Source organism: Salvelinus namaycush, chromosome 42 (assembly GCF_016432855.1).
Source record: "Salvelinus namaycush isolate Seneca chromosome 42, SaNama_1.0, whole genome shotgun sequence".
Taxonomy (NCBI): Eukaryota; Metazoa; Chordata; class Actinopteri; order Salmoniformes; family Salmonidae; genus Salvelinus; species Salvelinus namaycush.
The window spans coordinates 15,450,915-15,474,268 of record NC_052348.1 but is presented as its reverse complement, the minus strand read 5'-3'; the positions used below and the strand labels follow the sequence as shown (position 1 = coordinate 15,474,268).

Here is a 23,354-nt window from a genome sequence, read left to right as displayed (position 1 = left end):
GGTGAATACATCTCATTAAACTTTTTTGAATATTCGATGAGGGTTGTTGACATCCGCCTGTATTCAATGGAGAGATACTATGCTATTAGCCTAATGCATAGCCATCTCCGATATAGTGCCGTCGGAAAGTATTTAGACCCCTTGAATTTCTACACATTGGTAGGTTACAGCCTTATTCTAAAGTGACCCCCCCCAATCTACACACAAAACCAGGTTTAGAATATTGCAAATGTATTAAAAAAATTCACATTTACATAAGTATTCAGACCCTTTACTCAGTACTTTGTTGAAGCACCTTTGGCAGTGATTACAGCCTCAAGTCTTCTTAGGTATGATGCTACAAGCTACAACCTGTATTTGGGGAGTTTATCCCATTCTCTGCAGAGCCTCTTAAGCGCTATCAGGTTGGATGGCTGCACAGCTATTTTCAGGTCTCTCCAGAGATGTTTGCTCGGGTTCATGTCCGGGGTGTGGCTGGGCCAATCAAGGACATTCAGAGACTTGTCCCAAAGCTACTCCTGTGTTGTCTTGGCTGTGTGCTTAGGGTCGTTGTCTTGTTGGAAGGTGAACCGTCGCCCCAGTCTGAGGTCGTGAGCGCTCTGGAGCAGGTTTTCATCAAGGATCTCTCTGTACTTTGCTCCATTCATCTTTGATCCTGACTAGTCTCCCAGTCCCTGCTGCTGAAAAACATCCCCACAGCATGATTCTGCCACCACCATGCTTCACCGTAGTAATGGTGCCAGGTTTCCTCCAGACGTGACGCTTGGCATTCAGGCCAAAGAGTTCAATCTTGGTTTCATCAGACCAGAGAATCTTGTTTTTCATGGTCTGAGAGTCCTTTAGGTGCCTTTTGGCAAACTCCAAGTGGGCTGTCATGTGCCTTACTGAGGAGTGGCTTTCATCTGCCCACTCTGGCATAAAGACCTGATTGGTGAAATGCTACAGAGATGGGAGAACCTTCCAGAAGGACAACCATCTCCACAGAGGAATTCTGGAGCTCTGTCAGAGTAGCCATCAGGTTCTTGGTCACCTCCCTGACCAAGGCCCTTCTCCCCCGATTGCTCAGTCTGGCCGGGCGGCCAGCTCTAGGAAGAGTCTTGGTGGTTCCAAACTTCTTCCATTTAAGAATGATGGAGGACACTGTGTTCTTGGTGTGCCTTCAATGATGCAGACATTTTTTGGTACCCTTCCCCAGATCTGTTCAATGATGCAGACATTTTTTGGTACCCTTCCCCAGATCTGTGCCTCGACACAATCTGTCTCAGAGCTCTACAGACAATTCCTTCAACCTCATAGCTTGGTTTTTGCTCTGATGTGTACTGTGGTACCTTAAAATAGACAGGTGTGTGCCTTTCCAAATCATGTCCAATCAATTGAATTTCCCACAGGTGGACTCCAATCAAGCTGTAGAAGCATCTCAAGGATGATAAATGGAAACAAGATGCACCTGAGCTCAATTGAGTCTCATAGCAAAGGGTCTGAATACATATGTAAATAAGGTATTTGTTTTTTTTTAAACAACCATTTTCACTTTGTCATTATGGGGTAACAAAATGTGGACAAGTCAAGGGGTCTGAATACTTTCCGAAGGTTGCTGGATGTCACGTGACCTATATCAGTACACTTAACTTGAACATTATGAAACGTATATTAGATCAAATAAATAATAATGGCCCCTTTAAATGTAAAATCCCGTTGCAGATTTATTTTTATTTTGGAACTTTTTTTCCGTTTCTGTTTTAAAACAGATAAAAATACAAACTTGGTAAAGTCGTGTGGTTCTCTACCTCATGTAGCAAATAGGCCATACATTTTTGTTGACCAAATTCAAAACTCATTGACCGCCATACAAAAACTCCTTGCTTGGTTGGCGAAACAACCCCACTTGCTGGCGGGAGAAAGATTTTCAGCCAAATTAGGCCTCACTTCCTCTTTGTTATAGATGGTACACACCAGTAGCACAGAACAATCAGCCAGATATTTCACCAGTTGTATGAATGTGAAGCATCTGGTTGGTGTCTGGTTAGCATCTGGTCACTCAATACTAAATATGGTGATGAGAGGAAGCCCAGTGGCCGGCAATGGGAGAAGATGGAGTTTGGGCCGACATTCTGCTAATTTTCTCATCTATTAAACATTTGATCTCCATACAGTATTGTGTTTCCAAAACTAGAATCTGTAACAGACAAGAGTTTTGTCGACCTTACCCTTTGCCAAAGTAAAAAAAAATGTAGGTGTTCCATATGAAAAATATGCAATAAATGCTAGAACGTGCCAATAGGATCTCACTAGCTCGTGCATGCTCTGCCCATCTCCTTGGTTGTTCTGCCAACTATGATTCATTTGCTCCCATTGGAACTGACAGGCTCTGGTCTATCTTGGGCACAGGAGGTTGGTGACACCTTAATTGGGGAGAATGGGCTCGTGTTAATGACTGGAGTGGAATGGTATCAAATGTGACTCGTTTCAGAAAAAAATAGGTGTATGTCACGGGTCACTATTTCACAGGAGAGCCATTTGAATATAATTTTTTTTAAATCAAAATGCGTTTTTTGGCAAAAATGTCTTCTGGAACATAACTTTCATGTGCCTTAATAAAACTTGTATGCCTTCTGTAAATAAATATAAAATTGTTAAATACCGAGCCTAGTTGGTTTAGCCGCAGAAAGACAGCAACCTTCCTGCTAGCCATGATTGGCTGAGATAATGAGTGGGCTGGACATGCCGAGAGATGAGTTCGGATTGGTCTGCCATATAGCACGCTTCTGTCCATTTGAGCTGGTCAGTATGTGTAGGTAATCCTGTCTAGTGCGGCTTTTTTACAAATATATTGCGTAGTGGAACTGCATAAATGTTGCTCTCCACTTTCTGGAGGACCAAGTTTTAATCAGTGGAATTAGAGAATGATAGCTAAGGAGATGGAGAAAACACCTGTGTCCGGATTACATCTTCAAACTAAGGGCAACCATGGTCAAATACATCAAACACGTGGTTTCCGGCCATTATGAGTCGTTCTCCCCGTAGCAGCCTTCTGTGCTCTTGGGTTAGTTATAAAAATCTTTACCAGTAGTGTCCTTCGCCCCCACCTGTCAGGCACTGTTTTCCCGCAGTTCTGTTAACGACGGCGGCAGCGGAGGACACTGTGCTAGCTTAGCCAGCTCGTCCTGAGACTGACGCCGGTACACAGCAGGCGGGGGCAATGACGTGTGTTAGCTAGCTAACAGTGTCACTGACTAGCAAGCTAGCTAGTTAGCACATGGTGTCGCCCCAGCCTCCCACCTGTTGTGGGGGCGACCGTTAGACAGTGTCCTTCGCCCCCGCTTGTCTGGCATGGTTTTCTCCGGTACGTGGGGGCGACAGTGTGCTAGCTAGCTAACTAACAAGCTAGCACACAGTGTTGCTAACTAGCATGCTAGCACAGTGTTGCCCCAGCTTCCCGACTGCTGTGCTAGTGGGAGCGACCGGTACAGTGTCCCGCTAGCTAGCAAAGAGGACTCTGGTACACAGCAGACGGGGGCGACGCAGTGTGTTAGCTAACAGTGTCGCTGACTAGCAAGCTAGCTAGTTAGCACATGGTGTCGCCCCAGCCTCCCACCTGTTGTGCTAGCGGGAGGTGGGGGGCGACCGGTAAACAGTGTCCTTCGCACCCGCCTGTCAGGCATGGTTTTCTCCGGTATGTGGGGGGCGAATGTGTGCTAGCTAGCTAACTAACAAGCTAGCAGTGTCACCCCAGCCTCCCGACTGCGGTGCTAGCGAACACTAGACAGTGTTCCGCTAGCAGGCAAAGAGGACTCCGGTACACAGCAGGAGAGGGTGAAACATTTATTTCCCTTTTGATCCACATTCAAAAGGTGTCACACAAGCATGAAGATGTTGTGTTCGAGGGGTGCATTCATGCAGGAACCAATGGACTTATCGGAGGCGTTCCTACAGATGCAGGAGGGGAGGGGGCGCCCCTAAAGATGCAGGAATGCCCACATGCAACAACGCCCTGAATTGCAGGCTGCAGTTGCACACTATTGGAAATTAGTCAAACAAAGATGGAGGTCCTTCCTCTAGAGCTTCAAAGCCGACAGAATGACAACATGGCGATTCCTGAGATGCAGTGATCTAAACGCTCCAAAGAAGGATGACTGTTTACTCGCAGTAATAACGTAAAAATATAAATGAAAATGCATTCAATGTTTAATACTTGTATTAATATTAATTAATATTAATAATAATTTATTTTACACAACGTTAAGGTAAAAATCGGAGTAGAACGCTTATATGGATGTCAACATCAACACATGTCATCGTCACCAATCAACTGTATTACAGTTAAAAAACGACTGACTACCACCGATTTCTGTATGCTACCTAACAAGTTTAGCTATATGAACGGGAGTTAGTATTTAGCAGTCACTTCTTCTGAACCTTAAAAGGGGCAACTTCTAAACATTATGCAGCGAAAACAGCCAAACATATCAATCGGATTTAAGTAACCACATTGTGGGCCTGTGACAACACATAGATAATCCCTTATTTGATACATCCACTTTGTTTGGCGCACATTCAACAAATCTGACCTATCTAATCAATGGAACGGTCTGCATTCCATTGACTCCTTTACCGTATCTACACAAGCGATGTTTTTCCACTCTTCGTTTGCCCGGCGTTTGCTGCAATAGCCCATCCGTGACAAGGATCGACGAGTTGTGCGTTCCGAGATACTGTTCTGCACACCACTGTTGTACTGCGCTGTTATTTGTCTAATTGTGGCCCGCCTGTTAGTTTGCACGATTCTTTCCAATCTCCTTCGACCTCTCTTATCAACGAGCTGTTTACGCCCACTGGACTGTCGCTGACTCGATGTTTTTTGTTTGTCGCGCCATTCTCTGTAAACCACAGACACGGTCGTGCGTGAAAAGCCCAAGAGTGCGGCCGTTTGTGATATACTGGATCCGGCGCGTCTGGCACCGACAATCATACCACGCTCAAAGTCCCTTAAGTCACTCTTTTTGCCCATTCTTATGTTCAATCGAACAGTATAACTTGACGCCTGTCTGCATGCTTTATATAGCAAGCCATGGCCACGTGACTGTCTGTAGGAGCAATCCATTTTCGGGAATGGGGTGGTGTACCAAATGATGTGTTTAACCCCTGGAGTGGAATACTGTATTGAAGCCACCACGCAGCCATCTTGGCACTCAATTGTGAAACATAGTATTTTAGAAGCTATAGAAAAGCATTTGTCTACATTCGTTTTTGACAAGTGTATTCTATTACAGACAACTTAATGCATACTTTTAAATTATATGAGCTAAACATAAAAAAAATATAATGTTCCTTAACTTCTTTGGGGTACCCCCCCTTCTCAATTTCCGCCTAAAGACATACCCTAATCTAACTGCCTGTAGCTCAGGCTCAGAAGCAAGGATATGCATATTCTTGGTATCATTTGAAAGGAAACACTCTGAATGTTGTGGAAATGTGAATTGAATGTAGGAGAATATAACACAATAGATCTGGTAGAAGAAAATACAAGGAAATAAACATGCGTTTTCTGTTTTTTTTTATTGTTGCTGCATCATCTTTCAAATGACCAAGAACAGCCAAACATACAGATAGGATGCTGTGGATGATCTGAATGAAGAACATAAGATGGCAACAATAGCTGAGCAAAGTTTTAGACAGAACTTCAAAAATGAGCGAGCTACATGACATTGAGCAGGAAGTCACCCAGGTGTCCCACACAAATGTACCCAAGTGGCCGAATTGGTACAGTGATACATTTTGAAGGAAAGAACTATATACAAAATACATAAATGCTATTCTAACACACCCCCAAAAAATAAATATATATAAAAAAAACAAAAAAACAAACAAGGGTAACTATTTACACATTTTCTATTTACAATATTGTGAAGACCCTCAGTCCTCTACACAATATTGTGCTGCTGGTGCCATGGCCCATAGCAGTCTCTTTCTGCTGTAAAGCAGAGGCTTACTGAACAGGTGGTGCAGGTGATGGGGCATTTGCTGTGACAAAGGGCACAACGACGTCTCCCTGCTGTGCACTTTTTGCCCTGAGGCACATTCATGCCTGCAGAGATGAATCTGGGCAGGTGAACACCACTGGTTGGAGCAGAAGGTGCTGCAGTGGACTTGCTGTAGCTAGCAAGCTCCTGGATGAGCAGCTCCCTGAAGGCTAGCTGTGAGATGGGGAGCTTCCTCTATAATTTGGGTTAAATCTGTATACTAGACTTTGTTTTGGCTTTTCCTGATTTATTCGCCATAATTTAAATATATAAACTTGTTGAAAATGCTATTGAATATGTACTGCTATGCGTAACACTCGTGGCTCCGTCAAGTAGGATTTGCAATGGCGAATGAACCTCTTTTACGCCAGAGTTTACGACAAAGGCTGGTCTTCGAACGTATAACCATTACATATTGCCGTTTACCTCAGCTCATTGGCTATCTTCCAAGCTAGATTTCAAGATGATCAGTGGTCATTGGGCCAAAATACAGTCAATCAACGATAGACCGGTCCTACCATTGGTGCGCAATGAGGTCATTGATTGGTGTCTTCAAATCGGTTTGTTTCGGTCAATACGTCCCGGGATAAGAACCATGTATGGTTGTGTTAGTAACAACCAGGATTGCAATGAAACCAACCATGACTGGATAAACGTTTGTTTAGTGTGTGTAATTACCACGAACGCTTCGTCCAAAGTTGAATAAGAAGGAAATCACGACGCAACCGGTTTACAAATGTTTCGTGTTAGGCTATAAAAATAGATTTTATCAAATAAAACGAACATTCACTGTGTAGTTAGGACACTTGGCATTGCCACCAGAGGAAGATCTTCAATGGTAAGCGATTTATTTTATTGTTATTTCTGACTTTCGTGACGCTAATGCTTGGTTGGAAAATGCTAGTAATACTTGTGTGTGTGGGGCGCCGTCCTCAGAAAATCGCATGTTTGCTTTTGCAGTAAACCTTTTTGAAATCTGACACAACGGCTGGATTAATAAGACGTTCATCTTTTAAATTATGTAAGATACATGTATTTACAAGAATGTTTAATACAACGAAGGGTGCATTTAAAATGTTAGCTCTCTGCAGTTTCACCGGATGTTGGCCTGGTGGGACGTTAGCGTCTCACCTACCCTAGAGAAGTTAAAATAAACTCAGAAAAAAAAGAAACGTCTCTTTTTCAGGACCCTGTCTTTCAAAGATAATTCGTAAAAATCCAAATAACTTCACAGATCTTCATTGTAAAGGGTTTAAACACCGTTTCTGTGCTTGAACCATAAACAATTAATGAACATGCACCTGGAACCTCGTTAAGACACTAACAGCTTATAGACGGTAGGCAATTAAGGTCACAGTTATGAAAACTTAGGACACTAAAGAGAACTTTCTACTGACTCTGAAAAACACCAAAAGAAAGATGCCCAGGGTCCCTGCTCATCTGCGTGAACGTGCCTTAGGCATGGTGCAAGGAGGCATGAGGACTGCAGATGTGGCCAGGGCAATAAATTGCAATGTCCGTACTGTGAGATGCCTAAGACAGCGCTACAGGGAGACAGGATGGACAGCTGATCATCCTCGCAGTGGCAGACCACATGTAACAACACCTGCACAGGATCGGTACATCCGAACATCACACCTGCGTGACAGGTACAGGATGGCAACAACAACTGCCCGAGTTACACCAGGAACGCACAATCTCTCCATCAGTGCTCAGAATGTCCGTAATGGGCTGAGAGAGGCTGGAGTGAGGGCTTGTAGGCCTGTTGTAAGGCAGGTCCTCACCAGACATCACCGTCAACAAAGTCGCCTATGGGCACAAACCCACCGTCGCTGGACCAGACAGGACTGGCAAAAAGTGCTCTTGGCTGACGAGTTGCGGTTCTGTCTCACCAGGGGTGATGGTCGGATTCACGTTTATCGTCGAAGGAATGAGCGTTACACTGAGGCCTGTACTCTGGAGCGGGATCGATTTTGAGGTGGAGGGTCCATCATGGTCTGGGGCGGTGTGTCACAGCATCACCAGACTGAGCTTGTTGTCATTGCAGGCAATCTCAACGCTGTGAGTTACAGGGAAGACATCCTCCTCCCTCATGTGGTACCCTTCCTGCAGGCTCATCCTGACATGACCCTCCAGCATGACAATGCCACCAGCCATACTGCTCGTTCTGTGCGTGATTTCCTGCAAGACAGGAATGTCAGTGTTCTGCCATGGCCAGCGAAGAGCCTGGATCTCAATCCCATTGAGCACGTCTGAGACCTGTTGGATCGGAGGGTGAGGGCTAGGGCCATTCCCCCCAGAAATGACCGGGAACTTGCAGGTGCTTTGGTGGAAGAGTGGGGTAACATCTCACTGCAAGAATTGCCAAATCTGGTGCAGTCCATGAGGAGAAGCACTGCAGTACTTAATGCAGCTGGTGGCCACACCAGATACTGACTGTTACTTTTGATTTTGACCCCCCCCCCCCCCCCTTGAAACATAATTGAAATACTGCAGAATCCCATTCATTCCTATGGAGGACTGCTCCTACTATGGAGTGCCAGTATGGCTTCAAAGCCTCAATGGCCAATAAATAGCATCAGCAATCCAGGGTTTATATACATCATTGGGTCTACCTAAAACTGACCAGAGTATGTAACAAATCAACTTTAAATTGGCAGAAAATAAATGAGTTTATTTATATCAAATTGAACAATATAACATTTGTCGAGATGTGAGGCTAGGTGAGTAGAAGATGATCTGCCACATTGTATCTGGCAATGGCCCCTCAATAACTTCAATGGACTGTTAGCAAACTAGTATTATAAACTGGGTGGTTCGAGCCCTGAATGCTGATTGGCTGATACATTTGGTATACAGTCTGATATACCATGGCTATGACAAAACATGTATTTTTACTGCTCTCATTTAATTGGTAACCAGTTTATTGGTTAGAGCATTGGGCCAGTAACCGAAAGGTTGCTGGATCGAATCCCTGAGCTGACAAGGTAAAAATCTGTCGTTCTACCCCTGAGCAAGGCAGTTAACCCACTGTTCCTCAGGCCCCGAAGACGTGGATGTCGATTAAGGCAGCCCCCTTAAATGCAGAACACACATTTCAGTTGAAAGCATTGTTGTACAACTGACTAGGTATCCCCCTTTTCCCTTTATAAAATTGGCAATAAGGCACCTTGGGGGTTTGTGATATATGGCCAATATACCACAGCTAAGGGCTGTATCCAGGCACTCCACGTTGCGTCATGTATAAGAACAGCCCTTAGCCGTGGTATATTGGCCATATCACAAACCCCCGAGGTGCCTTATTGCTGCTTAAATATAAAACTTTACATTATGGCTAGGTAGCTATAGCCTACAAGATGTGGATGACTCGAACTAGTGAAACATTTGTTTGCGTAGCTAGCTAGCTAAATATCTGGGTCCCTACTGAATCAGAAAAAGCAGAAGAAAAAAAATCAAATATAGTTGGACATGCTGTAAAAACAAAATGTATTATTGCTGGTGGATATATAAAAGTGCACTGTAATAAAGGGCGCCCCCATTTGAGCATTTATGCTAGCAACAAACATGGCTACCAAGGTCAATATAAAATAAACCATTCCGCCTGTGTAATGCAGTGGAAACGACCTCCTACAACACCGATGTAGAAGTTAAATGATTGAGACAACTTTGCAATTGAACCGTGTGTGTGTGCAACCGACTAGGAGGCTGCGAATTGGTTAAACACTGCACTAATGCCAGCATGCAAAATAAATCAGCAGTGATGCCCCATTCATGTGCAAATCGGAAATGTCAGACTTGCTAATTGGTTTTAGTTATACACATGCTACGTTCAACCAGTTAGCATTCCTAGTTCCGACCAGCACTTGAATGTGGCATAAGGCCTGGCAGGCTGTCTGGTTGGCAGTTAGTAAGTTGCTGGTTGGCAAGGTAGAAATTACGACACATGCGCAGAAATGTGTACTTTTGTTAGGCGGCATAAACAATCACTGATATCTTACAACGTAAATCAGATGTATGAATTCAGATCTATTTAATCTATTCAGATCTTTCTCTGTGATACGATCACAGGCACCCTACATCTCTATGACTCCCCACACAAGAGTGGACATTGACACAGATACTTATGACTGTGGCGTCTAACCTGAGAGCACCAGTGTACCATCAGAAGAGGGGAGCACCAGTGTACCATCAGAAGAGGGGAGCACCAGTGTACCATCAGAAGAGGGGAGCACCAGTGTACCATCAGAAGAGGGGAGCACCAGTGTACCATCAGAAGAGGGGAGCACCAGTGTACCATCAGAAGAGGGGAGCACCAGTGTACCATCAGAAGAGGGGACCACCAGTGTGGAGAAGCTGCATTCAGACTCAGTAGCTTCTTTCTCCTGTACTGTTGATCCCCAGTTGGACTTGGGGGTTGAGAGACGGGATAGTCATAGCACAGACCACAGAATATTCCACTCAAAATTAAAATCCAAAGTTCACATCCTCCGTCCAGGCGATGCCTTCAGCTCTTATGCTCCTAAATACCCAGGCAAAGACCTCACCCCTGTGCTGGGGGAGCTCAAGGCCTACATCAGCCAGGTAGATGACCACCTAGCCCTGGGAAGCTCTGTAGGAAAGTGCCAGGCTACAGCACCATCACATTGTTGGGAAGGGCCTGTAAGTAAGCTTTTCACTGTTAGTCTACACCTGTATACAAAGAATGTGATGAATAAACTTTGATTTCATGTGTTCGTATTGCCGTCTTTTTACCTTCCCTCCCATTCAAAATAAAATAAGCTGCAACATGTCATCTCATGGAGTGACTGAAGTATCCATTGAGGTATTTGCTGCATAGTGTGATGAGTGTTCTAGACTTTTCCCACTGAGGCAACCCATTGCACTCTGCAGGAGTTGAGCGACAGGCACTTGTAGCTACAACCTTGATTTGTGCAACAGGCGGCCACACTGAATCTTAGCTCCCTCTTCACACAGTTGTTATAGCAATACATTTTATTGAAAAAAAAAAAGGAACAGGAAAGATGAAGAGGGAAGAAATAAACCCAACAACAACTTTCTCTTCATAATTCATCCAACAAAATATTAAAAAGCACAGACCCAAAACTAGATACAGTACCAAAGTCCTCACACAGGTATACATAAAGGGGGAGTTGACAGTGAAAAAGTGGAATGCGGAGTGGTGCGCTCCTTGAGGATGGCTCTCGGTTCCATGGGGCGGAGGCAGCTCCACTTGAACCACCTGTCCGGTACAGTCTTTCCCCACACGGGGGCTCAAAGCTGGGGGAGAGACGTGGAGTAGGCAGGGTGTGGGTGGGTGTCAGGGTGGAGAGGGAAGGGGTTGGTAACTTGATTGCCTTTCTTTTTTTGTTCATAATCATCATTGTCGTCAGGCTCTTGCTTTCTCTTCTCTCCTTGGACAGCCTCAACTTCTGGGGGAAATGGGAAAGGGTTATAATATTATACTTCGTAAAGTATCAAAAAGTTTAACTTTTTAACATAAACTTGTGACAAAAAGTACAAGAATGACATACCATTATCATTGTCATCCTCATCATCAATACCAAGGTCTTCTTCCTGGGGAGATAGGACAGTGCTTTCAAACCATATCCCCCGTTGATCTTTTGGGTCACAAACAAACCAAAAAGGGGCTTTACCTCTTCGTCACCGCTGACTTCATCATCCTCCTCGTCAAAGTCTTCCTCTTCTCCATCCTCATCTTTTGCTCCTCCTAAAAAAAAAAAGAGCAAAGAAATACATCACATCCACTGTCGAAAAACCCAACACAATAGAATCCCCTTGCATGACAATATCCACGACGTACTAACATGGTTTCTAACATGTACTGAAAAAAAATATATATATAAAACGCAACATATAAAGTGTTGGTCCCATGTTTCATGAGCTGAAAAAAAAAGATCCAATCAATTTTCCATTCGCACAAAAAGTGTATTTGTCAAATTTGTTTACATCCCTGTTAGTGAGCATCTCTTTTGCCGAGATAATCCAACCACCTGACAGGTGTGGCATGTCAAGAAGCTGATTAAACAGCATGATCATTACATAGGTGCACATTGTGCTGGGGAGAATAAAAGGCCAATAAAATGTGCAGATGTCACAACACAATACCACAAGTTGAGGAAGCATGCAATTTGAGTGCTGATTGCTGAAATGTCCACCAGAGCTGTTGCCAGATAATTGAATGTTCATTGCTCTACCATAAGCCACCTCCGTCATTTTAGAGAATTTGACAGTACGTTCAACTGGCCTCACAACCGCAGACCGTGTAACCAAGCCAGCCATGACCTCCACATCTGGCTTCTTCACCTGCGGGATCGTCTGAGACTAGCCACCCGGACAGCTAATGGCACTGTGGGTTTGCACAAATGAAGAATTTATGCACAAACTGTCAAAAACCATATCAGGGAAGCTCATCTGCGTGTTTGTCGTCCTCACCAGGGTTTTGACCTGACTGCAGTTCGGCGTCGTAACCATCTTCAGTGGGCAAATGCTCACCTTTGTGTATTGTGTTGTGTGGACGAGCGGAATGCGGATGTCAACGTTGTGAACATTAGTGGCCCATGGTGGCGGTGGGGTTATGGTATGGGCAGGCATAAGGTACGGATAATGAACACAATTGCATTTTATCAATGGCAATTTGAATGCACAGAGATACCACGATGAGATCCTGAGGCCCATTGTCATGCCATTTATCTGCCGCCATTGCCTCGTCTTTCAGCATGATAATGCAGGACCCCTTGTCGTAAGGATCTGTACACAATTCCTGGAAGCTGAAAATGTCCCAGTTCTTCCATGGCCTGCATTCTCAGACATGTCACCCATTGAGCATGTTTGGGATGCTCTGGATCAACTTGTACGACAGCGTGTTCCAGTTCCCGCCAATATCCAGCAACTTCGCACAGCCATTGAAGATGAGTGGGACAACATTCCTCAGACCACAATCAACAGCCTGATCAACTCTATCCAAAGAAGATGTGTCACGCTGCATGACGCAAATGGTGGTCACACCAGATACTGACTGGTTTTCAGATCTACGACCCTACCATTAAGGTATCTGTAATCAACAGATGCATATCTGTATTCCCAGTCATGTGAAATCCATAGATTAGGGCCTAATGAATTTATTTCAATGGCTGATTTCCTTATATGAACTAACTCAGTAAAATATAAGAAATTGGTGCATGTTTGCGTTTATTTTTGTTCAGTGTATAATGATATACCATTTAGCAGATGCTTTTAGCCAAAGTTGCTTGCAGTGTTGTGTGCATACATTTTACATATGGGTGGTCCCGGAAATCAAACCCACTATTATGCCATTGCAAGCTCCACATTCTACCAACTGAGCTACAGAAGACCCACATTCTCAACTCACAACTGCATTTTCATTTTCTTATACTTCCTCAAAACATGGAAAAAAACAAAATGGTTGCCAACCCTCATCATCGTCGTCCACCCCATCCACGTCAGATGCCTCTCGGTCCTCCACGTCGTACCCGTCCAGGTAGGTAAGCTGAGGGAGCAGCTTGAACACACTCTCCCTGTAGTCGTTCAGGTTGGTCACCTCACAGTTGAACAAGTCCAGACACTTCAGGCTGCCCAGCTTTTTCTGTGGGACCAAATGGGTGTAGGGTAATTAGGGGGTGAACAACACTGCCTTTTCCCCATATAGGCTAGCAAACTAATTTTGACCACAGCCATATAGGGAAACAAACATCACACTGCCAACTAGGTCTATGGTCAAAACTCTATATGGGGAATAGTGTCATTTGAGGCATAGCCTGAGACAATGAGATGGTGTCGCACTGTATTGTGCTCTACCGGGAGTTTGGTGTACCTACCAAAGGTTCCAATGTGCTGATGTCTTTCAGTTTGTTCCCACTTAGATTTAGATGTGTGAGGTTGGGGAGTTTCTCTGCTAGCATGTCAAGGCCACCAGAGATTCTGTTGTCAACGAGTTCCAACTGCAACATAATGTGAAGATATACAGTGAGCTCCAAAAGTGTTTTGCCAGTGACATTTCTTGTTTTGACTGTACTCCAGCACTTTGGATTTGAAATGATACAACGACTGTGGTTAAAGTGAAGACTGTCAATTTTAAATTTGAGAGTATTTTCAAGTGAGCATTTTAGAAATTACAGCACTTTTTGTACATAGTTCTCCCATTTTAGGGGACCAAAAGTATTGGGACAAATTCACTTGTGTGTTAAAGTAGTTAAAAAGTTGAGTATTTGGTCCCATATTCATAGCACGCAATGACTACATCAAACTCGTGTCTCCACAAATTTGTTGGATGCATTTGCTGTTTGTTTTGGTTGTTTCAGATTATTTTGTTCCCAATATAAATGAATGGTAATGACAAATGGTGTCATTTGAGTCACTTTTATTGTACACAAGAACAGATTAAGTCTAAACAGGTCTACATTAATGTGGATGCAACCATGATTACAGATAATCCTGAATAAATTGTGAATAATGATGAGAAAGTTAGATGTACAAATAGCATACCCCCAAGACATGCTAACCTCTCACCATTACAATACCGGGAGGTCAGCATTTTTTTTGGGGGGGGGGGGGGGGGGCTATGACATTTCTGCATCCAACTCTCTCTCAACATTATTCATGGCTCATTCAGGATTGTCCATAATCATGGTAGCATCTAGGGCTGACCCCATTTAGTCGACTGGTCGATTATTTGGTCGACAGGTTGTTGATCAACCAAGATTTATTTTGTAGAGCAGTCGCACGGTACACAAAACACTTATCTGATTCACACTTCTCTCAGTGAACTAATCCATTGTGGAGGCCACAGGGATGGCACTGTCCATCACATCACTGTAAGGCATGTGATACTGAAATTGTATATGGTTATATTATGCAAAAATAAATGGTGCAACACTAAAATCTAATATTTTACAACTAACTAATATTTTATGAAAATCCTGTGTTGGATGTGGTCGCTGTCTGCGGTTGACAAGAGTAACAATTCCAGCCAGAGTAACCTACTGTTTTTTGCCGAAGGGAGGGCGGGGGAGGGCTTTGTATGCATCGTGGAAGTTAGAGTAACAGTTGTCGAGAGTATCAGCCCTGCGTGTCGTGCAATCAATATGCTGACAGAATTTAGGTAGCCCTGTTCTCAAATTTGCTTTGTTAAAATCCCCAGCTACAATAAATGCAGCCTCTGGATATATAGTTTCCAGTTTACATAGAGTCCAGTGAAGCTCATTGAGGGCCGTCTTGGTGTTCGCTTGAGGGGGAATGTACACAGCTGTGACTAACTGACGAGAATTCTCTTGGGAGGTAATATGGCCGGCATTTGATTGTAAGGAATTCTAGGTCGGGTGAGCAGAAGGACTTGAGTTCCTGTATGTTGTTATGATTACCCCATGAGTCGTTAATCATAAAGCATACACCCACGCCCCTTCCTCTACCCAGAGAGGTGTTTATCTCTGTCGGCGCTATGCATGGAGAAGCCCGGTGGTTGAACCGATTCCGACAGCATATCCCAAGAGAGCCATGTTTACATGAAACAGAGACTGTTACAATCTCTGATGTCTCTCTGGAAGGCAACCCTTGCTCGGATTGTTTACCTTGTTGTCAAGAGACTGGACATTGGCAAGTAGTATACTCGGGAGCGATGTGCACGTCTACGGAGCCTGACCAGGAGGCTGCTCTGTCTGCCCCTTCTGTGGCACCATTTTGGGTCAGCTACTGGGATTAGATCCATTGTCCTGGATGGTGGTCCGAACAGAGGATCCACTTCGGGAAAGTCATATTCCTGGTCGTAATGTTGGTAAGTTGACGTTGCTCTTATATCCAATAGTTCTTCCCGGCTGTATGTAATAAGACTTAAGATTTCCTGGGGTAACAATGTAAGAAATAATACATAAAAAAACAAAAATACTGCATAGTTTCCTAAGAACGCAAAGCGAGGCGACCATCTCTGTCGGCGCCACTTCGATGTTGCCATTAAGTCATACATCAGATAACATTGGCTATAGGCTAGATTTGTTCCAACCAACCCAATGATTCATTTCATACCTCCCATGCCATGTAGCTATAGCTCAAACACAGGAACAAATCGAAGCTTACCTTGTAAGATGTTTGCTTTAAACGTTGTGTAAAAAAGACACCCTGCTTTTGCAGATGGGGGCTACCGTTCTCATACCAGACTGAATTTAGCAGTTTTTAAATCTTTGCTATGCTGTAATAAAGCCTTACATTTTTTATTCGTTAGAACAGACTGGTATTACTTATAATTTGGTTGTTTACACTGTTCCAAACAGGCAGGAAAATTATATGGTAATCTAACAGCACCCCTTTGTCACACCTAATATGCACGCAGCTCTCACTCCTATACCCTCCTTTTTCTTATTATTACAATTATGATCGTTATCATTTGTAGGCATAGTATAGTATCCTTGTATAACCACCATAGAGCTGTAGGCCTAAGAGTGCGTCCTGTTAAGTTAATACCGTAACTTAGGCCTATATTTCAATATATAGGCTACTGTATCAATCCAATCAATCAATCATTCCTGCCATCACACAGCATACGAAACATTCAGACTTTAAAATGCAATCAAGCATTTTAGTTTTAAAATTAAATAAAAGGAAGCTTTGAATAATTAACCTAAACAATAAATAAACCGCAATTCACTAATGCATGCAACTGTTTTCAGTCTGCTGTAATAAAGGCTATATATCATTTTTTGTTAGATAAGACTCTGGTACAACACTTAGTGTTGTTTACACTGTTCCAAATGGTCAGACATTTTTTTTGTAATGTTAAAGCAACTGTTTGGCACACGTAATACTCACACAAGGCTTGCTCCTATGCAGCTTTAGCAGGGACAGTGCAATAAACACTTGCTGTGGTGCCTTTTGCTGCAGTAGGGAGGTGAGCGAGACAACATGCACCAGTCACACAGGCACTCCCTGTCTTTTTTTTAACACTGTGTGACCGTCGGGCTCCGAGTCATTTGTGTGGCTTAATTATTTAATCAAACAGTGTGCTTAAAGCGTCAGACAAGCTCAGTGCATATGTAGTTGGTTTTATTCAAATACATAGGCACATAAAATACATAGGCACATAGGGTGTCTATGTCAATTATGGATAAAGAAGTTTAAACATTGACCAATCGATTGGTCGAAAGAACAGGACGACTCTCGTTTGACCAATATATTTTTATGGGGACAGCCCTAGTAGCATCCACATTAAAATAAGTTTAGAAACATCAATCAAAATAATCAATAAAATGTATTTATAAAGCCCTTCTTACATCAGCTGATGTCACAAAGTGATGTACAGAAACCAAGCCTAAAACCCCAAACAGCAAGCAATGCAGGTGTAGAAGTACAGTGGCTAGGAAAAACTCCCTAGAAGGGAGGCTATGAGGGTTGGCCAGTCCTCTTCTGGCTGTGCCGGGTGGAGATTATAACAGAACATGGCCAAGAAACATGATATTCGTATTTACAAAAAAACTGACTACAAAATGACAAACCATTCATTTATATTGGGCACAAAATAATGTGAAACAACCAAAACAAACAGCAAACGTATCCAACAAATTTATAGAGTCAGAACCCTGATTTAGTCACTGCATGCTATGAATATGGGACCAAATAATTAACTTTTTACTACTTTAATACACATACAGTGCCTTCAGAAAGTATTTATAGTCCAAGACTTATTCCACATTTTGTTATGTTCCAGCCTGAATTCAAAATCAAATAAATACAAAATGAAAACATGTTTAGAAGTTTTTGCAAATGTATTCAATTATATACAGTAATCTCTCATTTACATAAGTATTCACACCCCTGAGTCAATACTTTGTAGAAGCGCCTTTGGCAGTGGTTACAACTGAGTTTATCTGGGTAAGTCTAAGACCTTTCCACACTTGGATTGTGCAACATTTGCCCATTATTGTTTTCCAAATTTTTCAAGCTCTGTCAAATTATTTGTTGATCATTGCTAGACAACCATTTTTCACGTCTTGCCCTAGATTTTAAAGTAGATTTAAGTCAAAACTGTAACTCGGCCACTGAGGAACATTCAGTGTCATCTTGGTAAGCAACTTCAGTGTAGATTAGGCCTTGTGTTTTAGGTTATTGTCCAGCTAAAGATTAATTAATCTCCCAGTGTCTGGTGGAAAGCAGATTGAACCAGATTTTCCCTGTGCTTAGCACATCGTTTCTTTTTTTATACTGAAAAATGTACTAGTCCTTAACTATTACAAGCGTTCCCATTACATGATGCAGCCACCACCATGCTTAAAAATCTGGAGAGGTACTCAGTAATGTGTTATGTTTGGATAAATCCTATAGTTTTTATTCAGGACAAAGTTTATTGCTTTGCAACATTTTTTGCAGTTTTACTTTAGTGCCTTATTGCAAACAGGATGTATGTTTTGGAATATTTGTATTCTGTACAGGCTTCCTTATTTTAACTGTCAATTAGGTTAGTATTGTGGAGTAACTACAATGTTGATCCATCTTCAGTTCTCCTATCACAGCCATTAATTTGTAAACATATCTAAAAACATAATTCCACTTTGACATTAGCGGCTATTGTCTGTAGGTCTGTGACAAAACAATCTAAATTTAATCCATTTTAAATTCAGGTTGTAACACAACAACATGTGGAATAAGTCAAGGGGTGTGAATACTTTCGGAAGGTACAGTATAAGTGAATGTCCCAATACTTTTGGTCCCCTAAAATGGGCCGACTGTACAAGTAATGTAATTTCTAAAACAGTTCACCCGATATGGATGAAAATCCATTTTGATTTGTTTAACACTTTTTTTGGTTAATGTATATCCATGTGTTATTTCATAGTTTTGATGTCTTCACTATTATTCTACAATGTAGAAAATAGTAAAAATATAGAAAAAAATGTTGAATGAGTAGGTGTTCTAAAACTTTTGAGTGAGTGAGTGCTTGTATAAAATGAAGCAAAACATTACCTTTTTGAGTTTCCCAAGTCGGGGAAGGTTGGAAACTGAGAATAAGCCAACATTTATCAAACTGAGGAATTCCAGATTGACGAATTCTTCTGTGAGGCCTTCGATTTTCCCTTCATTTGATTGGCTGTTGTCCAGGACAAGTTCCCGTACCTATAAGGATAAAAAATAAAAAAATGGAATGTGTACATTTGTAATCCATGAAATTCAAAGATTCTATTTTTTTAGGCATGCGTGCATTGTTTACAGCTGCACTACAAACTCAATTGAGAATGCAAACTATTTTATGCATACATGATAAATAATAATTTGAGTGCTTATTTCTATTTTACAAATGTCCTGAGACACCCTCGGAGAGTGGGGTCTCTGTCAGGGTCTGTAATTATCTACGGCGACCCTGGAGCAATTAGGGTTAAGTGCCTCTAGGGTACAACCACAGATGTTACACCTTGTCACGTTGGGGATTTGAACTAGAGACCTTTCGAGTTATTGGCCCAACAATAACGGTTAGTGTCATCTGGGATCCTTGGGACATCACTACCCAAAACCTTAACCCTTACCTAACCTTAGCCATTTTAAAATGTCAACTTCAATGAGGTAACATCTGAGTTGGGACATCCCGAGGATCCTGGATAGCATGGGCCACGCTAATCGCTAGCCTACCTGCCGCTCTAGCTATATACCAAAGTGTTGTCGAAAACCGGTTGGCAAGAATAACTTTATGGAATTAAAAATATAAATAATTGAATATAAACGTAATGATGAAAAAACGTTGAATATCAAAGATCATGATTTGCACACTAACAAAGTGAAACATTGATAAGGCTGTCGAGTGGAGTCATCAATAAAGGTATTTGGTTGCATGATGTTTTATGTCGAGGCACCGCGGTTGTTTCTTTAAACCAGCTGCCACGAGGAAGAACCGCACAATACAGTTCTACCTTCACTTGCCCGCTGTTCAGTCACTAATGACACATGCAATGCTTTTTGTTAGCACGCTCGCTACAGGCTAGCCATTGCCCTTAAGCTGATGAGCTGCAAGAGAAGCCTGACTACCTACCCCACAGCAACAGGAAAAATTGCAAATATACCCAGAAAATGATATTATTACCTTCAAATCTTTTGGAGGAAATGGATTGCCTAGCCATCGAGCGAACGACTGGTAGGGCAGTTTGTTACATTATATCAGTGTTTTGTAAACAACATTGAAGGAAATATTCAGAACGGAAATGAGTAAAACAAGGATAATGTGGTCAAGGTATCCAGCAAACAAAATTCCTCGGTCAAGCTATACGGGCTGTAGAATTTGCGTATGCACATGCACTGCACATTATGGTTTCACATAGAATACGCATGATAGGAATAAATGCTCCGCTCTCTGAACCTCTTCTAAACATTGTGTCGCCAATTAATTGTTTGATGTGATATGTTTATACCCAGTAACTTCATTCAAAAAAGTGAGGCAAATTGTATTGACTTTATTCACACTTTTGTTTTGGTTCGGTAGCAGCACGCATCATATGAGGAAGCACATTTCTCCCAGGCAGAGGTTCGGTTAAACCCTCTTTAGGGATTGAGATTCCACATAACTGATTGCATTTGGATGTCATGAAATGCGTCAGAAATAGTCTTGCTGCAAAGAAACATCTAAGCACTTTAGAAAAAGATCTGATCACATCGTATTCTGATTAACAAAGCCATGATTCGATAAAAAATAATAATTATAACCCTTTGTCAAACATGCCTCACTTCGAAGCAAGCAACACTGAAGCATGAACGAGAGCTCCAGCTGTTCTGGGTGACTGTGTGATAACGCTCTCGTAGCCAAAGTAAACAAAACCTTTAAACAGGTCAACATTCACAAAGCCGCTGGGCCAGACGGATTACCAGGATGTATACTCAAAGTATGCGTGGACCAACTGTCAAATGTCTTCACTGACATTTTCAACCTTTCCCTGACACAGTCTGTAATACCTACATGTTTCAAGCAGACCCCCATAGTCCCTGTGCCCAAGGAAGCGAAGGTAACCTGTCTAAATGATTACCGCCCTGTAGCACTCACGGCGGTAGCCATGAAGTGCTTTGAAAGGCAGGTCATGGCTCACATCAACAGCATCCTCACGGACACCCTAGACCCATTCCAATTCGCTTACAGCCCCAACAGATCCACAGATGACGGAAACTCAATCCACACTGCCCTTTCCCACCTGAACAAAAGGAACACCTATGTGAGAATGCTGTTCATTGACTACAGATCAGCCTTTAAACACCATAGTGCCCACTAAGCTGTTTATTTTGTTTATCTGTCGGCCCCGGCCTTGAACTCGGGCCCTGTGTGTAGTTGTCTTAGCTAGCTCTCGCAATCAACACCTGTGATTGCTTTATGCCTCGATTCATGTCTCTCTAATGTCAATATGCCTTGTATACTGTTGTTAGGATAGTTATCATTGTTTTAGTTTACTGCGGAGCCCCTAGTCCCACTCATCATGCCACAGATACCTCTTTTATCCCTTCTCCCACACATGCGGTGACCTCATCCAGCATAACTAGTGCGTCCAGAGATGGAACCTCTCTTATCGTCACTCAATGCCACGGTTTACCTCCACTGTACCTGCACCCTACCATACCCTTGTCTGTACATTATGCCCTGAATTTATCCTACCACGCCCAGAAATCTGCTCCATTTATTCTCTGTCCCCAACGCACTAGAAGACCAGTTTTGATAGCCTTTAGCTGTACCCTCATCCTACTCCTCCTCTGTTCCTCGGGTGATGTAGAGGTTAACCCGGGCACTGTGTCCCCAGGCGCTCTCATTTGTTGACTTCTGTAACCGTAAAAGCCTTGGTTTCATGCATGTTAACATCAGAAGCCTCCTCCCTAAGTTTGTTTTAGCACAGTACGCCAACCCTGATGTCCTTGCCGTGTCTGAATCCTGGCTTAGGAAGGGCACCAAAAATTCTGAGATTTCCATTCCCAACTACAACATTTTCCATCAAGATAGAACTGCCAAAGGGGGAGGAGTTGCAATCTACTGCAGAGATAGCCTGAAAAGTTCTGTCATACTTTCCAGGTCTATGCCCAAACAGTTAGAGCTTCTAATTTAAAAAAAATGATCTCTCCAGAAATAAGTCTCTCACTGTTGCCACCTGTTATAGACCCCCCTCAGCTCCCAGCTGTGCCCTGGACACCATATGAGAATTGATTGCCCCCCAATCTATCTTCAGAGTTCATTCTGTTAGGTGACCTAAACTGGGATATGCTTAACACCCCGGCAGTCCTTACAATCTAAACTAGATGCCCTAAATCTCGCACAAATTATCAAGGAACCCACCAGGTACAACCCTAAATCCGTAAACATGGGCAACCTCAGATATTATCCTGACCAACTTGTCCTCCAAATACACCTCTGCTGTTTTCAATCAGGATCTCAGTGATCACTGCCTCATTGCCTGCATCCGCTATCGGTCCACGGTCAAACGACCACCCCTCATCACTGTCAAACTCTCCCTAAAACACTTCTGCGAGCAGGCCTTTCTAATCGACCTGGCCCGGGTATCCTGGAAGGATATTGACCTCCTCCCGTCAGTAGAGGATCCCTGGTCGTTCTTTAAAAGTAATTTCCTCACCATCTTAAATAAGCATGCCCCTTTCAAAAAATGTAGAACTAAGAACAGATATAGCCCTTGGTTCACTCCAGACCTGACTGCCCTTGACCAGCACAAAAACATCCTGTGGCGGACTGCACTAGCATCGAATAGTCCCCGCGATATGCAACTTTTCAGGGAAGTCAGGAACCAATACACGCAGTCAGTTTGAAAAAGCTAGCCTTTACTTTCCTAACAGAAATTTACATCCTGTAGCTCTAACTCCAAAAGGTTTTGGGACACTAAAGTCCATGGAGAATAAGAGCACCTCAACCCAGCTGCCCACTGCAATGAGGATAGGAAACACTGTCACCACCAATAAATCCACGATAATTGAGAATTTCAATTAGCATTTCTCTACGGCTGGCCATACTTTCCTCCTGGCTACCCAAACCCCGGCCAACCGCTCCACACCCCTGCAACTACTTGCCCAAGCCTCTCCAGCTTCTCCTTCACACAAATACAGATAGCAAATTTCTGAGAGAGCTGCAAAACCTGGACCTGTACAAATCAGCTGGGCTAGACAATCTGGGCCCTCTCTTTCTAAAATTATCTGCCGCCATTGTTGCAACCCCTATTACCAGTCTGTTCAACCTCTATTTCGTATGGTCTGAGATTCCTAAAGATTGGAAAGCTACCACGTCATCACCCTCTTCAAAGGTGGTGACACGCTAAACCCAAACTGTTACAGACCTATATCCATCCTGCC

At 43.0% G+C, this 23,354-nt stretch overlaps 1 protein-coding gene across 6 annotated transcripts in view; it reads right to left on the bottom strand.

The window, feature by feature from the left end:
* Positions 1–23,354, bottom strand: part of LOC120034653 (acidic leucine-rich nuclear phosphoprotein 32 family member B-like) — a 33,933-nt gene that overhangs the window by 5,738 nt on the left and 4,841 nt on the right. The window contains exons 2-7 of one of the 6 annotated variants that reach the window (XM_038981235.1): positions 19,005–19,154; positions 13,877–13,999; positions 13,473–13,644; positions 11,675–11,748; positions 11,552–11,594; positions 11,170–11,449 (exon numbers count right to left, since the gene is read on the bottom strand). In XM_038981235.1, coding sequence (XP_038837163.1) covers positions 11,292–11,449; positions 11,552–11,594; positions 11,675–11,748; positions 13,473–13,644; positions 13,877–13,999; positions 19,005–19,154 — 720 coding nt within the window. In that variant the 3' untranslated portion in view covers positions 11,170–11,291. Of the gene's footprint in view, positions 1–4,612; positions 5,020–11,169; positions 11,450–11,551; positions 11,595–11,674; positions 11,749–13,472; positions 13,645–13,876; positions 14,000–19,004; positions 19,155–23,354 lie in introns of those variants that run through there. The other 5 variants (XM_038981237.1, XM_038981238.1, XM_038981239.1 and 2 more) reach the window with 5 other exon arrangements.